General features: G+C 37.3%; 2 protein-coding genes across 2 annotated transcripts; one reads left to right on the top strand and one right to left on the bottom strand.

Annotated features, from left to right (window-relative positions):
* Nucleotides 1–1,929: 1,929 nt before the first annotated feature.
* On the bottom strand, nucleotides 1,930–4,387 carry LOC101740400 (uncharacterized). The gene is made up of 3 exons (XM_004924358.2): nucleotides 4,204–4,387; nucleotides 2,240–3,866; nucleotides 1,930–2,132 (listed from the first exon to the last, which is right to left on the bottom strand). Exons 1-3 carry the CDS (start codon nucleotides 4,272–4,274, stop codon nucleotides 1,989–1,991), a joined length of 1,842 nt encoding a protein of 613 aa, XP_004924415.1. The 5' UTR covers nucleotides 4,275–4,387; the 3' UTR covers nucleotides 1,930–1,988.
* Nucleotides 4,388–5,242: 855 nt separating this feature from the next.
* Scpx (sterol carrier protein x) lies at nucleotides 5,243–13,782 on the top strand. The gene is given in 2 exon segments (NM_001043913.1): nucleotides 5,243–6,545; nucleotides 12,940–13,782. Coding segments are annotated over 2 exon segments (1,611 nt in total). The 5' UTR covers nucleotides 5,243–5,438; the 3' UTR covers nucleotides 13,444–13,782.
* Nucleotides 13,783–17,453: the final 3,671 nt, after the last annotated feature.

Raw genomic sequence — 17,453 nt, 5'->3', positions numbered from 1 at the left:
TTTTCTCAACAAATTATTATCTGATTTTTCATTGTTTTCAATAATTCATTTTTCCACTCTGACTTTACGAACGTGTGTACACCGAAATATCCTCGACTAATGACGAAATACTGACTGCATATAAATCGTATGAGTCAGTTTTCGGTGCCAGCACTGACGTTAGTTACTGACTCAATTAAATCTGCGTTTACACTTTAAAATCAATGCTCTTCAGGTTTTTTTTTCTTCAAATTGTCAACTTGAGTTTCTTTAGATGGCCAAGGGAGATAGGCCATAATGTCAATTTTTTTGCAAAAATGTTGACATTATATGTATGGTATAGTAACCGGCAAACATCGTGAGCAAATGACCTTGACTGCGCAGAACCGAATTTTAGATCACTTTGGTGGTGAGGGTGAGGCGCGACGGCAAGGGAAATCGTATCGAGCGCGTTATTGGTAGATCAGTCGAACCTTGCGTCCCGCACCGCGCCTTCGTTCCGCTTGCTCCCAAAAGTACGCTTGCGTACAGTGAAAAGTCTATCGTTACTAATCGTTAAGTTATATTTTGTTATAATTGCTTGTTGACTTTGTTGCCATTGCTATTTGTTGAGTGTTTGTTGATTTTTTATAAAAAATACACTATGCCGCGACAAACTGGTGTAGTATTCAAAAGAAAGGGTAGAAAAATTGTGTACGACGTATATTGCTTCATTATAAAACAGGGGAAGAATGATATTATGGAAAAAGTAAAACAGACTTCGGAAGCAACAAAAACATCCGTGAGTGCTGTTAGGTGCATTATTAACGAAGCTAAAGGCTCTGGCTTGTTCGCCGTGTTTCGGACTCCGGGTAAGAAAAGATCAGGGAAGAAGAAATTTACCGGAATGGATAGTTTCGTTCAATCTGTAATAAAAAGATGTAATCATAATAACTACATAACAAGCAGCGAAACTCCGTACCGTAGAAAGGCTTCGAAAATTTTAAAGAAGATATACATTTTAATGGCTCGGAATGAAGTTTACGACGAATTATGAAAGAGCTAGGCTTCAGATGGAAAAAAAAAACAGAAAATAATCGGAAGCTGGTAATTGAAAAAAGTAACATTCGATTACTACGAATCGAATATCTTCAAAAAATAATTAATTATAGACAAAAAAGAAGATCGAACCGACCGAGTCGTAAACTACACCGATGAGCCCTATGTCGACTTATCACGATGATGGCGACTCGGGTGATGAAAACAGTGATGATGATAATGGGCAAGATTATGATAACGAAAAAAAATTACAAATACCAGCTTCGCTTCAACTGAACGAAGACCTGGCAACAGCTCTAGTTTTGACTTAATAGAATGAATATCTATTTTACCCCAAGATTAAATTATTATAATTATTAACCTATATTTTTTGTTGATGTTCTAATAAATATATAAATAAATACATATGTTGATTTTAATAATTTAATAGCATTATGACGCAGAGTAAATAAGGTTTTTGCACGTGAGTGTACCATGCGCAAACTTACCCCCACTACGTCAACAAATGCTCAAGAAGTTTGCCGGCTATTATACATTTACATTAATAATACTTTGTTGTTCATGACCACGAAAATAATAAGGCATTTAAAACATCGAAAATAGAAAATCACGAGATTGAACCATAAAAGTAGTTTTAATTTTACTACATTGGGTTCAGCTGAAAATTAACGCTGCAACAGTGCCGCGACTTGCTTTCCCATTCTCAATCATTTTTTGGAAAATTAATAATTTTTGTAGATTACATTAGCTTTTGGTTCTCAATGCTATAGAAGCTGTTTATTTTGATCTCTGGGGTTTTCGTATTTCATTAGTTAGTAGTAGTTCCCTAATAAATTAGGTAGGACAAGCAGATATAACGAAAACACAAGAGCTCCGCTTACTGCCTTTTAACTACGAAATCGTAATAAGCCATTGATTTCGAAATTCATATATTTTCCATTATTAAACAACATTAAAACATAACACCAAATTTACAGCCTAGTTTTGTAACGTTGATTGGCAGTTACAGGTGGACCTCGGTTACCATGGAATGACCATGCGGTCGAGGTTGGGTAAGACGTATATACCATATCTTGTAAGCCGTTCCGACATTTGGCACTCTTAGTTGTTTCGCTCTGAAATAAGAAATATTTATGAAAAAAAGGCATAGTATTCTAAAAAAGAATATCTAGTTTTAAAGCTCTAAATACTCTAAAACCAGACTATAACATTAACTGCAAACCTTTTCAGGGACACCAAGTTTATTAATTGAAGCATCACCACCTTGCTCGAAGGTTGCCTCAAGCCTTTTAGGCTGTAATGGATTATTGCGCAACACATCACCACCTTCTTTCTCAACCAGAGCTTGATGGTGGACATCAGTTTGCGCAGTTCGTAAACGTCCTTCCGAAGCAGATGTCACATTCAGATGTTCTTGAACATTCTGCTGAGTATGAGACTGCGAGCCTTTGTACTGATTATAAATATGCTGCAACTGATTCTTGCTGGGAATTTTCCCTATAGACTTGTGACCAATTATAGATGTTTTGCTAACAGTGGACTTAATATTCTTGTAACTACAATCGTTTTTAAATTTTCCTGTCGTTGGTTGAGGTGCTAGCGTTTGCGGAAGACTAGGGGCAGGGCTGTGGAAGAGTTTCGCTGGAAGCATTTCCACCGGCTGACCTAAGGTATTATATTCGCGGTGTGACTGATGTTTCGACGTATCTATTGGAAATATCGGCTCTTTAATATTTTCTTGCTGAATACCAGGTTTGTTTTGCTTTAATACATTTGCGTTTTCATTTAACTGAACATTAGTCTCAATCATTGTCTGAGGTAATTGGTGGGTAGCTGTTGCAGGATTTTGGTCAGTAGCAGGTTGAAGCAATTGCGGTGGAGGAGCTTGATTAAGTGCAGATAATTGCGGATGGTTCATTTTCTCAGTATTATCAACAATCGCTTTGTGCATGGCATTAATGACGGCCTTTTGTTGATTTTCTGGATTCATTTGTATCGCTATGGCCATTGGATCAAAATTCAAATCTCCGCCTAGTCCTTGCATTACCCCTGGAAACATTTCATTGAATTTTGTTATCCCTTGGTCGTGAGGCCCTGCGTGATGTTTTGTTAACTGTTGTATTCCTGGGTTTGTAGGATTGCCTGTTAATTGTGGTACTGCCACCTGGCTCATTTGGACATTAGGTATTATATTTTGATACACATTTTGTTCATTCCGATTGACATTTCCATTCAAGGGTATCCGATTTCCATCACCAATTGCAGAAGGGCCGTCAATAAAACCTTGCTGCGCACTCGCTCCCTGAAGTCTTGATGGGCTACTGGGCACTTGGCCCGCAATGTGACTTTCTTGAATCTTTGGCTTATTACCGCTACTACCCATTACCATGTTAATAATTTCGGGACCCATCCCTATTTTTGCTGGATTATTTACACTCGGAATGTTCTGTGTTAAATTATTTAACGGGGTTTGTCCTGATTGTAATGGAAGACCGATTTGAGATGCTATTGGGTTATTCATCACAGTGTTTGCTGGGCTGATAGTGTTTAGATCATGATAAACTTCCTTGACAACTGGTTGCATTAGTTTTTCATTTAAATAGTTATAAGTGTCAGCATAAAGTTTTGGTGGATTGCATTGACCAAAGCAAGGTCTATTTACATGACTAGAGCCTGCAGGATAACCTGATTCACTAGAGTATGGATTGATGCAGCCATGCCCGTGAGAACCACAGCTATTGTGACTGTGACAACAGGCTTGTTGACAACTTCCATGATTTGTAGAATAACTGTTTGCTAAGTTCTGAGGATTATTATCAGAATTAGAAAAGATTTTCCCCATACAGCCACTGTAAGAAAAGATAAAATTAAAGAAAAATTATAAAGTCTACAACTTATTGGTATATTTTTTTTTTTGCTAACAAAATATCTAGCATTATCAACACCCTGTTATGTCCAATTCAGTACATAACTCTAACTCAGGCCAGTTTTTAGATTCATTCTTCTAAACTCAATTTAATATTAGTTGGCGTTCGGAGTGATCGTATCATAGCAAATTCCAAAGTTGATCCACATTTACTAAAATATCTACTTATTAATTAATGGTCTTATTAATAACTTATTAATGGTCAAATAAGCAATTGAAATTTGGAATTTATAGATTTATACCGATGAACTAGGACTTACCAATCAGCACTTTTTAATTGATTCATAACACTACCCAATTCACTTAAAATTCTTTGTTTATCTAAGGCCATTACGAAAAATTTTCAACACATAAAATTTACAAATTATTTTTAAATTTAGTTACAAGCTAAATAATAAAAACCACTATTGATTTAGAATGTCAAAATCAAATTAAGAAAACAAAGTACTAAGCCTTTTTTTAATATGTTATAATAACTATTTAAAAAGGTTACACGTATTTGCATTTGTATAATAGCTTCTAATAATACTCAGATCTTTGGGATATAACAGTAGGTCCCGTCTAAGTCGGAAAGGAGGTCCTGGTTGGGGTTTAGTCGGTAGTCGTTCTGCGTAGCGGGACACGAGCACCTTTTCGGGCGCCTTTCCAAAGGCGTAGTTTTCTAGAATCAATTGGAAAAATCCGGTCTCGACCCCCGTCGGCCGGGTACCCGTAAATTATGATTCCCTATTGATATGTACCAAAAAAAAGGTAGTAATTAATATTTTAGATTGTTCATTCAATAACCATCTAAATTTAAATACAGTAAATTTTTTGTATTAAAAATGTGTACCGATTACATTAGTAATTTAATGAAGGTGTAAAGAAAAAGTTTATACTAAAGAGTGAAGTAATTTAAGGGAATTAAATTCGTATCATTTCCCCTATTTTTACATAAAAGCGTGGATTTTGTAACATTAATTAAAAAGTAAGTTAGTCAACTAGACGTTATTTTTTTAATCATGTATAAACAACAACTTTCGTGTGATACGATAGTGTAGTAAGTACTTGGCAAACCTAACTGCGGGAGCGAGCGTTACTTTAGGCGAACTGTAATATAACGAAAAATACCTTTTGATCTTCGTCTAGGTTTTTAGTATTTTTATTTGTAAATATTTACATAATATGCGTAAGTATGAATATCAGTACTACCTGGCTCTCTTAATGCAGATTGCTACAAAGTTTTACAGAGTACTTTTTTGGTGTATGATATCTATGAATGTGTCGTGTCAAGTCATGATAATTTCAGTCACGTGATCACTCAGTCGCAGCGAAATTGGACTTTGACGGTCGTTCTGTCGACATTCTAAGATATTTATTATTATCTCGAGATATTAAGTTTATCTGCCGTATCAGTAACTCAAGGAGTAGACTATACCACCAGCGGATCAATTCGGATTCAGAGTTCCGGCTCGCCTGTCGTCTACCGTGAGGTATAGTAATTATTATTATAACAATGCCTAGAAAAGTGTACGTCGTTGGCGTCGGGATGACGAACTTCGTCAAGCCCTCTACCGGAGGTGACTATCCCGACTTCGGCAAGGAAGCGGTGTTAGAGGCCCTGGCTGACGCTCGTATTAAATACGACGACATTCAACAGGCGGTCTGCGGCTATGTGTTCGGTGACTCGACCTGCGGACAGCGCGTGCTGTATCAGGTCGGAATGACCGGTATTCCCATCTACAATGTTAATAACAACTGCTCCACAGGCTCAAATGCATTGTTTTTATCGAAACAGCTTATTGAAGGAGGCATGTGTGATGTAGCACTTGCCGTAGGATTCGAGAAAATGGCTCCCGGTGCTTTGGGAGGTGGTCATTTCGATGACAGAACCAACCCAATGGACAGGCACACACTTAAAATGGCAGAAATTGCTGATTTAACAGGAGCTCCCATTACAGCACAATACTTTGGTAATGCTGCCATAGAGCACATGAAAAAATATGAAACGACAGAGCTCCATCTAGCTAAAATTGCAGCCAAAAATCACCGTCATGGAGTTAAAAATCCGAGGGCTCAAGGCAAAAGAGAATATACAGTAGAAGAAATTCTGAATTCGAGAAAGATTTACGGTCCTCTCACCAAACTGGAATGCTGTCCGACCAGTGATGGTGCAGGTGCAGCTGTCCTCATGTCTGAAGAGGCTGTCATCCGTTATGGACTACAAGACAAAGCTGTAGAGATAATTGGAATGGAGATGGCAACTGACACTCCTGCTTTATTTGAAGAGAACAGTCTGATGAAAGTGGCCGGGTATGACATGACCAAATTGGCTGCAAGCAAATTGTATGCCAAGACTGGAATTTCACCAAAACAGGTAGATGTTGTGGAACTCCATGACTGCTTTGCTGCTAATGAGATGATCACATATGAAGGCCTACAGCTATGCGGTGAAGGTGAAGCAGGAAAATTCATTGATTCAGGCAATAACACTTATGGAGGCCAAGTTGTAGTCAACCCAAGTGGTGGTTTGATTGCTAAGGGTCATCCTCTCGGAGCAACCGGCCTGGCCCAGTGTGCAGAACTCAACTGGCAATTAAGAGGAGAGGCTGGAGAAAGACAGGTTGGTTGATTGTTGGTTGGGTCATGTGTTTTGTGATGTCAAAACGTAAATGTAACATTGTCTCTGTGTGCGTGGGAGTTTCAAGTCTCAAGTTAATACTACGGTTCAAGTTCTTTAGCTACTTTGAAGCAAATCTGAAATATTGGCAACAACGGTAATGTAAAATATTGCCTGTTTAATTGCAACACCAATTTAACTTGTTGAATCTGACATTTTTAACTTAAAAAATTACTATAAATTATTGAGAAGGAACAGAAGCTAACACTTCTTCAATTACATGTTAGGGATCTTTATCCCTACTCACACATAAAACTTATCTAGTCATAAATACCACCTGGTATGCTAATGAAGGAGAAGGAGGCTGACCATAATGTATTTTATAATATTATTTATTGAGATGGCATGGCACCTGTTATGTGTTGCAGTATCTAATGTTTTGTCCAATTCTGACTTTACAAAATATGATTGGTAGTTATGGAGCCATAGACAGAAGAACATACCTACATTATTTTTATATTGTTTGCATGGGTGGATGAGCTTGTAACCCACCTGGATTTAAGTGGTCACCGAAGTCCTTAATCATCAACAGCATAAATGCTGCCACCCATCTTGAGACATGAGTTCTAAGTATACATTATTACATGGCTGCCCCTTCCCTTCAAACCGAACCGCATTACTGCTTCACGGTAGAAATAGGCAGGGTGGCGGCACCTACCCTTGCGGACTCACAAGACGCCTTAGAACCGGTAATTACAAATTATAGTTTTCGCTAGTTTGATTTTTAAAACACGATGTTATGCCTTCACCATGGAATTCATTCGTGAAAATTTGTTAAGTGCGTATTTCATCAGAGAAATTGGTACCTGTGGGATTCGAATACCGGCATAGTCCCGTCGCGTCTAAATTAGCTTAAAAGTAATCACCTATATGATATGCCACAAATCCTTCATCAAGACCAACAAAAGCTTAACTCCAACTAAACTTTCACTTTAGCTTTTCAAATTGAAAGATTCAAATATTAACCTACTTTCACTTACTGTTCAACTATAAAACCTCAAATATTTAATCATAAATATTACATCACGTTCATATCACATGTTTTTCAGAATCATAAGTTATATAAAATTATCTGTTATTTTTACATATCTTTACAACTGTAATAATTCAGGTATTCATGTTTTTCAGCAAATTTTTAAGACACTTCATATATTGCTATTCATTGTCCAAATACACACCTTTTATAATGTAGATTACCAAATTTACTTAAGATTCAGGTAAATCTTCTCTTGAGGAGTAATAGAGCACTCTAGAATCTGAATACTGCCACCTATAGCGTCTTGATACTTTATCAGAACACAAGTGTTAATAATTTGATCTAAGGGTGTGCCTTAGAGATTTAAAATAGTCACAGTATTAGTTTCTGCCTAAAAATATAAGTAAAATACGAATATCTGGAAGTTTTTCTAGAAATCAAAACACAACTTACAGTAACTAATAAAATAATAACAGTTTGATCTGATTATCGATTACTTGTCCATTAAGCTGACTTCAGTGAAACTGTCTTATTTAATGACATTAGTAATAATGATAAAGACAATCATAATAATAATAATAAGAGATGTATTTGAACATAGTGTCTTCCCATAGAGTGTAATGGAAATATTGTCATTTTAAACCTAGGAGCGGTATGTATTACGATGAACATAATATCAATTATATTAGAATGTTATTGCGAGATTCAGGGGGTAATGTCCACTTCGTATCAAAATAACACCGTCTTATCAGTGGGCGCGATTCATTAACAACGTCAATGATTATTTGAAAATATAATAAACTAAATACAAGTTTTTATTTTGTTATTTATCCCATGATCAAACCACGTCATGACCTATTTGGGCAAAATAAAAAAAGTAGGCATATTACCCCAATGTTCCATTACCGCTAGTTAGTCTAGAGGATGAAAAATTAATAATTGTAAATCGACATGCTTTAACAAAAAACAACTTCAAATAGAAAAAATATATATTCCTAAACAAATTACACAAAATACACTAAAAACAATAATCATCGAAATCGGTTGGCGTAATATTGAGTTATTCATCTATTTGTCGCGCACGTACTTAATGCAAATTTAAGACTTATATGGTTTTCTCATGGATACCACTATCAGAACTGGACTAAATTGACTAAATCGGACAAAAAATTATAATAAAAAAAGAATCATCAAAATCGATTCACCCAGTCAAAAGTTATGAAGTAACAAACATAAAAAAAAAACAGTCGAGTTGAGAACATCCTTTTTTGAAGTCGGTTAAAAATAAGGAGAGATATAACATCTAAATAATCTGCTAAGTGTATTATAATTTTTTCCTGTAGCCGTTTTTTTGTAGAGTAGAAGCCTTATTCTGCTACTTCAATATATAAGTTAAACTCATTGAATACCGCATTATGATGAGTGTTATTCGCTGAGTTTCTGGCCGGATTTTGTCAGGGGGGCGCGATTCGGATCCGGTAGTAGATTTTGCAAAGCTCTGCTCTTGCTAGGGCTAATGTTAGCAATTCTCTTAGGTTGAGCCCGTGACCTCACCTACCGATCCGCGCGAATTTGGAATAGCCCCTTAGGCGTGTGTTCGGTTAATAGGAAATAGCTACAGAATGTATGTGCGACTCTGCGTCTGACATATTTAATTACCGGAAAACTGCGAAAATTTGCTTCCGTAGGCAGATATTATGCAGAGCACTCCCTCAAATATAGACTATCTAATAAGACTGATTGTTTCCGGAGGCTCTCAATGGGTATTCGCTTCATAACTATGGTGACGCTGTTTTTCCAATCGCCACAAATACGAATTTACTGATAACCATAATCTATAGTGGTGGAACTAAAGAAAATGACCATATTATATCAGATGATGTCTGTTTGATCTCCTAATCGTATTCGCCGATATGATGCTTTAACATGTTTTTTGTTTGCTTTATCTAAAACATTATCTTTTGTATTATCGTCGATTTTTATATTACTACGTTGGATTTTACTACGTCTTGAATTTTCTAGAGAAATCCAGCAACGCTTCGCTGTGATTTGCTAGAACACTAAACGTCATGTATCGTGTGTTCATGGTAATAAAACCTTCGCTGAAGTGCCACCTACAACTGTACTACAGTACCAGGCAATAAATATTGCTACCCCGGTAACCGTACTCGTCGAACTCGACAAAGAGGTCGACGTGCAACCTAACCCATGCATCAGCCCGCTGAGTTTCTCGCCGGATCTTCTCAGTGGGTCGCGATTACGATCCGGTACTGGATTCATTCGCGAAGCAATTGCTCTTGAGTTAGGTCTCCTTCGGAGGCGCTCGGGCAGTTGTTAGCAAATCCCACCCCTCCTGGCTGAGTCTTTGCTCGCCCACATGTCCTGGTGAAACTGGAAAGGCCTCCGGGCCAACCACCAAGTAATCTTTCAATCATAAAAAAATTGCACTTCGATATTTAGAAAGAGGCAGTCTTCTAATTTTGATTTTGTCGTAGAGCGTTACCTATGCGCGACGAAACATCAACGATCGGGTATCGATGGAGTCTAAATGTCAATTAGGTAATGTGCAACAGATATAACGCTCTACGAAGCAAAAATTAACCGTCTCTTTCCCACAGTCGATGTGCAATATTTATCGCCGGGTACTGTAACTTAGTACTAAGTCTCAGAGGCTTAAGAACGCAATTTAATTAAAACTAGTCTTTACCCAATGATTTCAATTTAACCACAACGACACCCGAAGATTTATATACATTTACTTTATTATAACAGCTTAATCATATGTTTACTCATTGAAAATTTGAGGAAGCTAAGCCTCTTCAATAGCTACTAAATCAAAAAGAAATCTATTAAAAAACAAGGAAAAATGATCTGAACTATTTTATTTTTTATTTTTTTATTGCTTAGATGGATGGACGAGCTCACAGCTCACCTGGTGTTAAGTGGTTACAGGAGCTCTTGAGATACAAGTTCTAAGATCTCAAGTATAGTTACAACGGCTGCCCCACCCTTCAAACCGAAACGCATTACTGCTTCACGGCAGAAATAGGCAGGGTGGTGGTAGGTACCCACCCGCGCGGACTCACAAGAGGTCCTACCACCAGTAAAGTATTTTATCTTTGCCTACTTTTAAAATGTTTATATAAACATAATTAATATTATGTTGGGTAGCTTATGAGACGTGTTTTTCGTTGAAAGGTTATTGAGATGATGAAAATTAAATAGACAAAACTATACAAAAGTTACTCTTCAATCCAGCTAACAATTTTGTTTTCAAATGTTATAAAATATCAGAAGTGTTACTCTCTAACTTTATTATTATAGGTAGGACCTCATCGAAAATTACATTAATCAATAGAAGAAACGTTTTAATAGTAATAATCTTGCCGTAATCCCAACGACTTTGACAAAAAACTAATCCAAGTTAATTACCTTTTGAAATTTATTGCGTATTGTCTTTTAGTTCCTGCTGGTGGTTTGAAGTGTGTGTGTGTGTGTCATTATATAATTAATTATATTAATTAAACAGGTGAGTTCCAAAGAGGACTTTGATCGAATTGTAATTGTAATCGTGTATCAGCCGGAATTGTGCATAGCTGATTTGGATTAAACTAATCTGTAGCGGGTTAAATTTGAGTCCGATATCTTTCAAGGAGGTTGTATTGAACCAAACATACTAGTACTGGCTAGCTCACTGCAAGCTAGTGTTAGCAAATTCGCCAGGTTTGAACCCCGTGAGCTCGCCTAGGCGCCTACACATTTGCTGAAGCTAGCATACTCTACAATCTAATACGTACTCTAATATTACTGGTGGTAGGACCTCTTGTGAGTCCGCACGGGTAGGTACCACCGCCCTGCCTATTTCTGCCGTGAAGCAGTAATGCGTTTCGGTTTGAAGGGTGGGGCAGCCGTTATAACTATACACGAGACCTTAGAATTTATATCTCAAGGTGGGTGGCGCATTTACGTTGTAGATGTCTATGGGCTCCAGTAACCACTTAACACCAGGTGGGCTGTGAGCTCGTCCACCCATCTAAGCAATAAAAAAAATAATTTTATGTTCGCGTCAAGTTTCACACGAATGAACTAATCAAACATTCTGTATAAGATCTATGGAAACGATTCATTAAATGTTTAGTATTAGGCAACGCAATGTAGTTTTTGCAGTCTGAACCGGCTGCCATTACTAAAATTACGTAAACTTGTACTCGTGAAGGCTCGAATGTACTCATTGCGCGAGGTCATCAGATATTCTCATTGTTAATAAGTCTTGATGTTAATATAAAATATGAATTAATCTTAGATTAAATATTATTAGGTATCACATGTGTTAGATTATGTTATGACGAAAAAGCATTGATGTATTATTAACTAGTTGACCCGGCAGACTCCGTAGTGCCTCAATCGATAAATAAAAGACCTAAACTTTTGTAAAAAATAAACTTAAAACAAACAAGAGGTATCCGTCCGACGCGACGGGGGACATCAAAGGAAAAACAAAATTGATATTTTTATTTAATTCCAAGAATTTTCATATTTATCTACTTTTTAATCCTTCTCTGGACTTCCACAAATAATTCAAGAATAAAATTAGCCAAATCGGTTCAGCCGTTCTCGAGTTTTAGCGAGACTAACGAACAGCACTTCATTTTTATATATATAGATAGAAGATAGATATGACTATTGTTTGCTGAATTATCGAAACTCGACTGTACTGACACCCCCATATATTAGATACATTTTATGTTATGTGTTTTGCTTATTTACATGTAAACTTTCGCAAGGTTCATATTGATGTTACAAGCATTGTATCAATGGAGAAATAATTGTGAGAACGTCTGTTGCTTTGAGTTCTTGGTGCGCTTAACACTAATCATACCAACGCTTACTGGTACCTATTTCTACCATAGCGGGTATATAGCGATATACTACTGGTAATACTCAAAAAAAAAAGGTATAATAACTGAAGAATACTGTAGATTAATTGGTAAGAAAAAGTCTCGAAGTCAAACGTGCAAAAGCAACCGGTGGTAGGACCTCTTGTGAGTCCGCGCGGTTAGGTACAACCACCATGCCTATTTCTGCCGTGAAACAGTAATGCGTTTCGGTTTGAAGGGCGGGGCAGCCGTTGTAACTATACTTGAGACCTTAGAACTTATATCTCAAGGTGGGTGACGCATTTACGTTGTAGATGTCTACGGGCTCCAGTATCTACTTAACACCAGGTAGGCTGTGAGCTTAATAAAAAAAAAGCAATAAGATGATACGTGCATTTTTAATCCAAAATTCAAAATGAAATTCTTCATTTCACCCGTTATGGTATGTATGTCTAGTGTTAATAAAGGAATAAAACCATTGCAGGTGCCACGCGCCCGGATAGCGCTGCAACATAACTTGGGTCTCGGGGGTGCTGTCGTCATCACAATGTACCGTAAAGGATTCTCAAACGTGACGCCGAACAATGTGGCCGCCGTCGCCGACAACCCGGAAGGCTTTAAGGTCTTCAAATACATGAAGATCCTTGAAGAGGCCATGCAAACCGACCAGGACAACTTGATCGAGAAAGTCCGCGGGATCTACGGTTTCAAGGTCAGAAACGGTCCAGACGGCGCCGAGGGTTACTGGGTCATCAATGCGAAAGAAGGCAAAGGGAAAGTCACCTACAACGGCTCTGAAAAACCCGACGTGACCTTCACGATCAGCGACGAAGACGTGGCCGATCTTATATCCGGGAAACTGAACCCTCAGAAGGCGTTCTTCCAAGGAAAGATCAAGATCCAGGGCAACATGGGGCTGGCTATGAAGCTGACTGATTTGCAGCGTCAAGCCGCCGGCAGGATCGAGACGATCCGATCTAAACTGTAAACGGAGCAGGTCCGCGGATCTGAGTTGGTCGCGTACCAGCCACGAGATAGTTATACGGAAAGGTTACGGAACTAGGTTGAGGGCATTTTATACTCATGATTAGACGTACTCAGTTAAATGATAAGTGTTTTTATTTTTTATGTAAGAAAAAAATAAATAGATCACAAAATATTCACGTTCGAACTTGAAAGTGTAATAAATAGGTAATGAAAATTCGTTTCCATAAGTATTTGTTTTAATAAATGTTTATTAATAATTACATTATTATCATTCCAGAGAAATATATATAAATGAAATGTATATAATTATTTTGTTATTAAATGATTTTTTTTAAAATAATTTTTGATGTTTTATTTTTAAAATCTTCAGTAACATGTTTTTCATAGTGTAGTTTCAGTCTGAAAACATTTTGCTGAAAATGTTATTTGTAACGAAGTCACAATTGGATGTATTAAAATGTTCAATTTAAAATTTAGATTTATTTCATTTGACCTAATGACTCACCACATTGATATGTAAATTCTAATAAATTAATGATATTCGTTGTCTAAGGTAGACTTATTGTGATATATACAAACCGTTCTGCTTTGATAATAACCTCAAAAGCGATTTATTAACTTCAAAATGTGTTACATAATATGGGGCCAAAATACTGAACTGATTATAGGTACTTTTAAGGGCGTCACACACGGCGAAGATACTATAATATTCTACCTTAACATACAATATCGCTATTATACATTTTGTATGAACTATCAAAATAAATATTATCTTAATCATGTTTTACTGGTGGTAGGACCTCTTGTGAGTCCGCACGGGTAGGTAACACCACCCCGCCCATTTCTGCCGTGAAGCAGTTTTGGAGAGATATACGACAAAGGGAACATCTTCCACCGAGCGGGTGATATTTGCTCGGTAGACCGACGGTCCAATACATACATACATTTTATACATCGATATTAGGGTTATCTGTGTAACTACATAGTTACACTACACAGTAATGCGTTTCGGTTTGAAGGGTGGGGCAGCCGTAGTAACTATACTGAGACTTTAGAACTTATATCTCAAGGTGGGTGGCACATTTACGTTGTAGATGTCTATGGGCTCCAGTAACCACTTAACACCAGGTGGGCTGTGAGCTCGTACACCCATCTAAGCAATAAAAAAAAACATGGGTGATATTGTATGTGCGATATTGTATTCTAAGATAAAATATTATAGTATCTTCGCCGTGTGTGACGCCCTTTAGACGGTGACTTGGCTCTACTCGTGGAATTGCTGACGTCCACGAGTGAATAACCGCTTACCATCAGGTGGGCCGTATACTCGTCTGCCCACAAGGGCAAATAAAAAAGGTAGGTACCTAATATTCTGATATAGCATGATTAACCATTTGTAGCATCAAACGTTGAGTCAAAACAATCACGACTGAAAAATATTTTGTTAAAAAAAAAACAGATTTCCGTAATACATTTTATTATAATATCCCAAGTTCATTGTTTTTTTGTTCAGACAATCTCATATTCGAAATTGTTAGGTGTAAAGGTCTTATATAAATTACTCTGCAGTCTCCTTTAGAATTTTGTATAATTCATTATAGAGAACAGAACATCCCGCGTACTTTTGGGTATCATCAAAAATTTCTTGCCCTTTTCTCAGTCACACGGGGTCGGCGCAACATGTTTTCTCCTTCTATACTTCTCTATCATATGCCATTTCTTCGCTCACTCCCCTCTTACACATATCGTCTTTCACGCAATCCATCCATTTCTTCTTAGGACCTTTGGGTATATTGGCTTTTTTATTGCCCTTGTAGAGAGACGATACAAGACGACGCACACGACCCACCTGATGGTATGTAGTCGCCCGCTGACTCAACGTAGAATTCTTTCAAATAATCATGAAACCATTAAAACCACATAGTATAAACGGTGAAAGAACTAAGAGAAACTAGATAAATACATCCAGCTAGAATATTTCATAGCGGAACCCGGAATATACTTATAGGACCCTAAATTAAGATTCCGTAATTCAGTTTGAGTAAAGGACGGATGATAGGGTAGAAAGATGCTGAGTGGAGACCACGTAGTGGCAAGTGCAGTGTGGGACGTAGTGACCTAGTGAAAATCGCAGTGTCACATTGAATACAGTGTGCTTAGTGCGAGTTTTTTAACGTTCTAGATAGCGGGATTGTTTAAAAAAAAAACGGACTGGCCGCACTGGACATCAATTTGAGAGACCTATGTTCAACAGTGGACAGTTTACGGGCTGAGATGATGATGATGAAAGATAGACAATGTGTCGTAGCAACAACGCAGGGTTCATATCTCACCGTCACGCAAATGCCACTTTTGAAGTGAAAACTTCTTTAGAATCGTTGTGATTTCAAACCGGATTAAACGGAAAAAACGACAGGTAAGAGACACAAATACAAAAATGTGTAGGATGAAGCCAGCAAAGAATGAGACAGAAATATACATACTATTTAATACAGCGCCATCTGTGAGATTTTTTAATACTAACGTGTGTATGAAAGCTCTTGTTAATTTAGGATTATACGTGAAATTAAAATATCAATTCACAGAGGGCGCTACCTTACAATTATTTACTAATGACAAAATTTTACATATACTTAAGACGTTTAGGATAATTGTATTTTAATTTTGGAAGGTTTCACTTCTACCACGTGTGAATTGCACACATTTTGTTTTTGTTTCTTATACATATCTGACATGTGGTCAAGAACAAAAAACCAACTGCATCGATCTGCAAATTAAGATTCACTAAATTTATTAATTTGTATGAAATTGCCTATTTCTGTCGCGAATCAGATACGTTTCAATGACATTCACATTGGTGAAACTGCCGTTGTGCCAATAATAAAGTAAAGATCCGATCTCTTATCCCAAAGCGGAGGCTTTCACGTTGTCTATGGGCTCTGGTACTTGGGTACCAGAGCCAGTCTTGGGACTGACCATTAGGTCGTTCAAACCACAAAAAAAAAAAAAAGATTTAAAGCGAATCACATAAGCAATAAGAACATTACGATTCGTAGATTATATTTCATTAGTCGTCGTGGCCTACAGGATAAGACGTCCGGTGCATTCGTTGTTGCGATGCATCGGTGTTCGAATCCCGCAGGTGGGTACCAATTTTTCTAATGAAATACGTACTTAACAAATGTTCACGATTGACTTCCACGGTGAAGGAATAACATCGTGCAATAAAAATCAAACCCGCATAATTATAATTTGCGTAATCACCGGTGGTAGGACCTCTTGTGAGTCCGCACGGGTAGGTACCACCGCCCTGCCTATTTCTGCCGTGAAGCAGTAATGTGTTTCGGTTTGAAGGGTGGGGTAGCCGTTGTAACTATACTGAGACCTTAGAACTTATATCTCAAGGTGGGTGGCGCATTTACGTCGTAGATGTCTATGGGCTCCAGTAACCACTTAACACCAGGTGGGCTGTGAGCTCGTCCACACATCTAAGCAATAAAAAAAATGGATTTGAAATAAAATGATAACATCAAAAGTTATTCTCGTTAAGTACTACTTACTTACGTATTGGGGCATACTTATTAAGTGTATATTATTATTTATGTGCATACATATTTATTAAGTTTTTAATATCGTATTTTTTGTATTCACGTTTTTATTCTTCAAGTGCCCTTACATAACGTTATGTTATCATAGATACAAGAAGATATTTGCCATGCGATAATAGATACCTGTAAATGTTTTTACTGATAATCGAATTGCTCAAAGGTTGTAGGTACCTACTGTTAATTGTAACAGACGAATTAGATAATACATGTTTCAAGTTTAAAAACTTTTCATGCATGTAGCGTGGCGCAAATTAACTCTAAGACTCCTGTCAGATGACATTCAACTCTTTTGTTCTTGATCTGGATGCATATAACAATTAAAGGTTTCGGACAATCCGGCGTCTTGTGGTTACTGAGTTTCCCTATAAGAAAGCACAACACGAATGCCTAATACAAACCTGTG

The sequence above is a fragment of the Bombyx mori genome, chromosome 3 (genome assembly GCF_030269925.1).
Source record: "Bombyx mori chromosome 3, ASM3026992v2".
NCBI classification, from domain to species: Eukaryota; Metazoa; Arthropoda; class Insecta; order Lepidoptera; family Bombycidae; genus Bombyx; species Bombyx mori.
The sequence above is the reverse complement of the archived record's forward strand: the minus strand, read 5'-3'. Positions and strand labels throughout refer to the sequence as shown.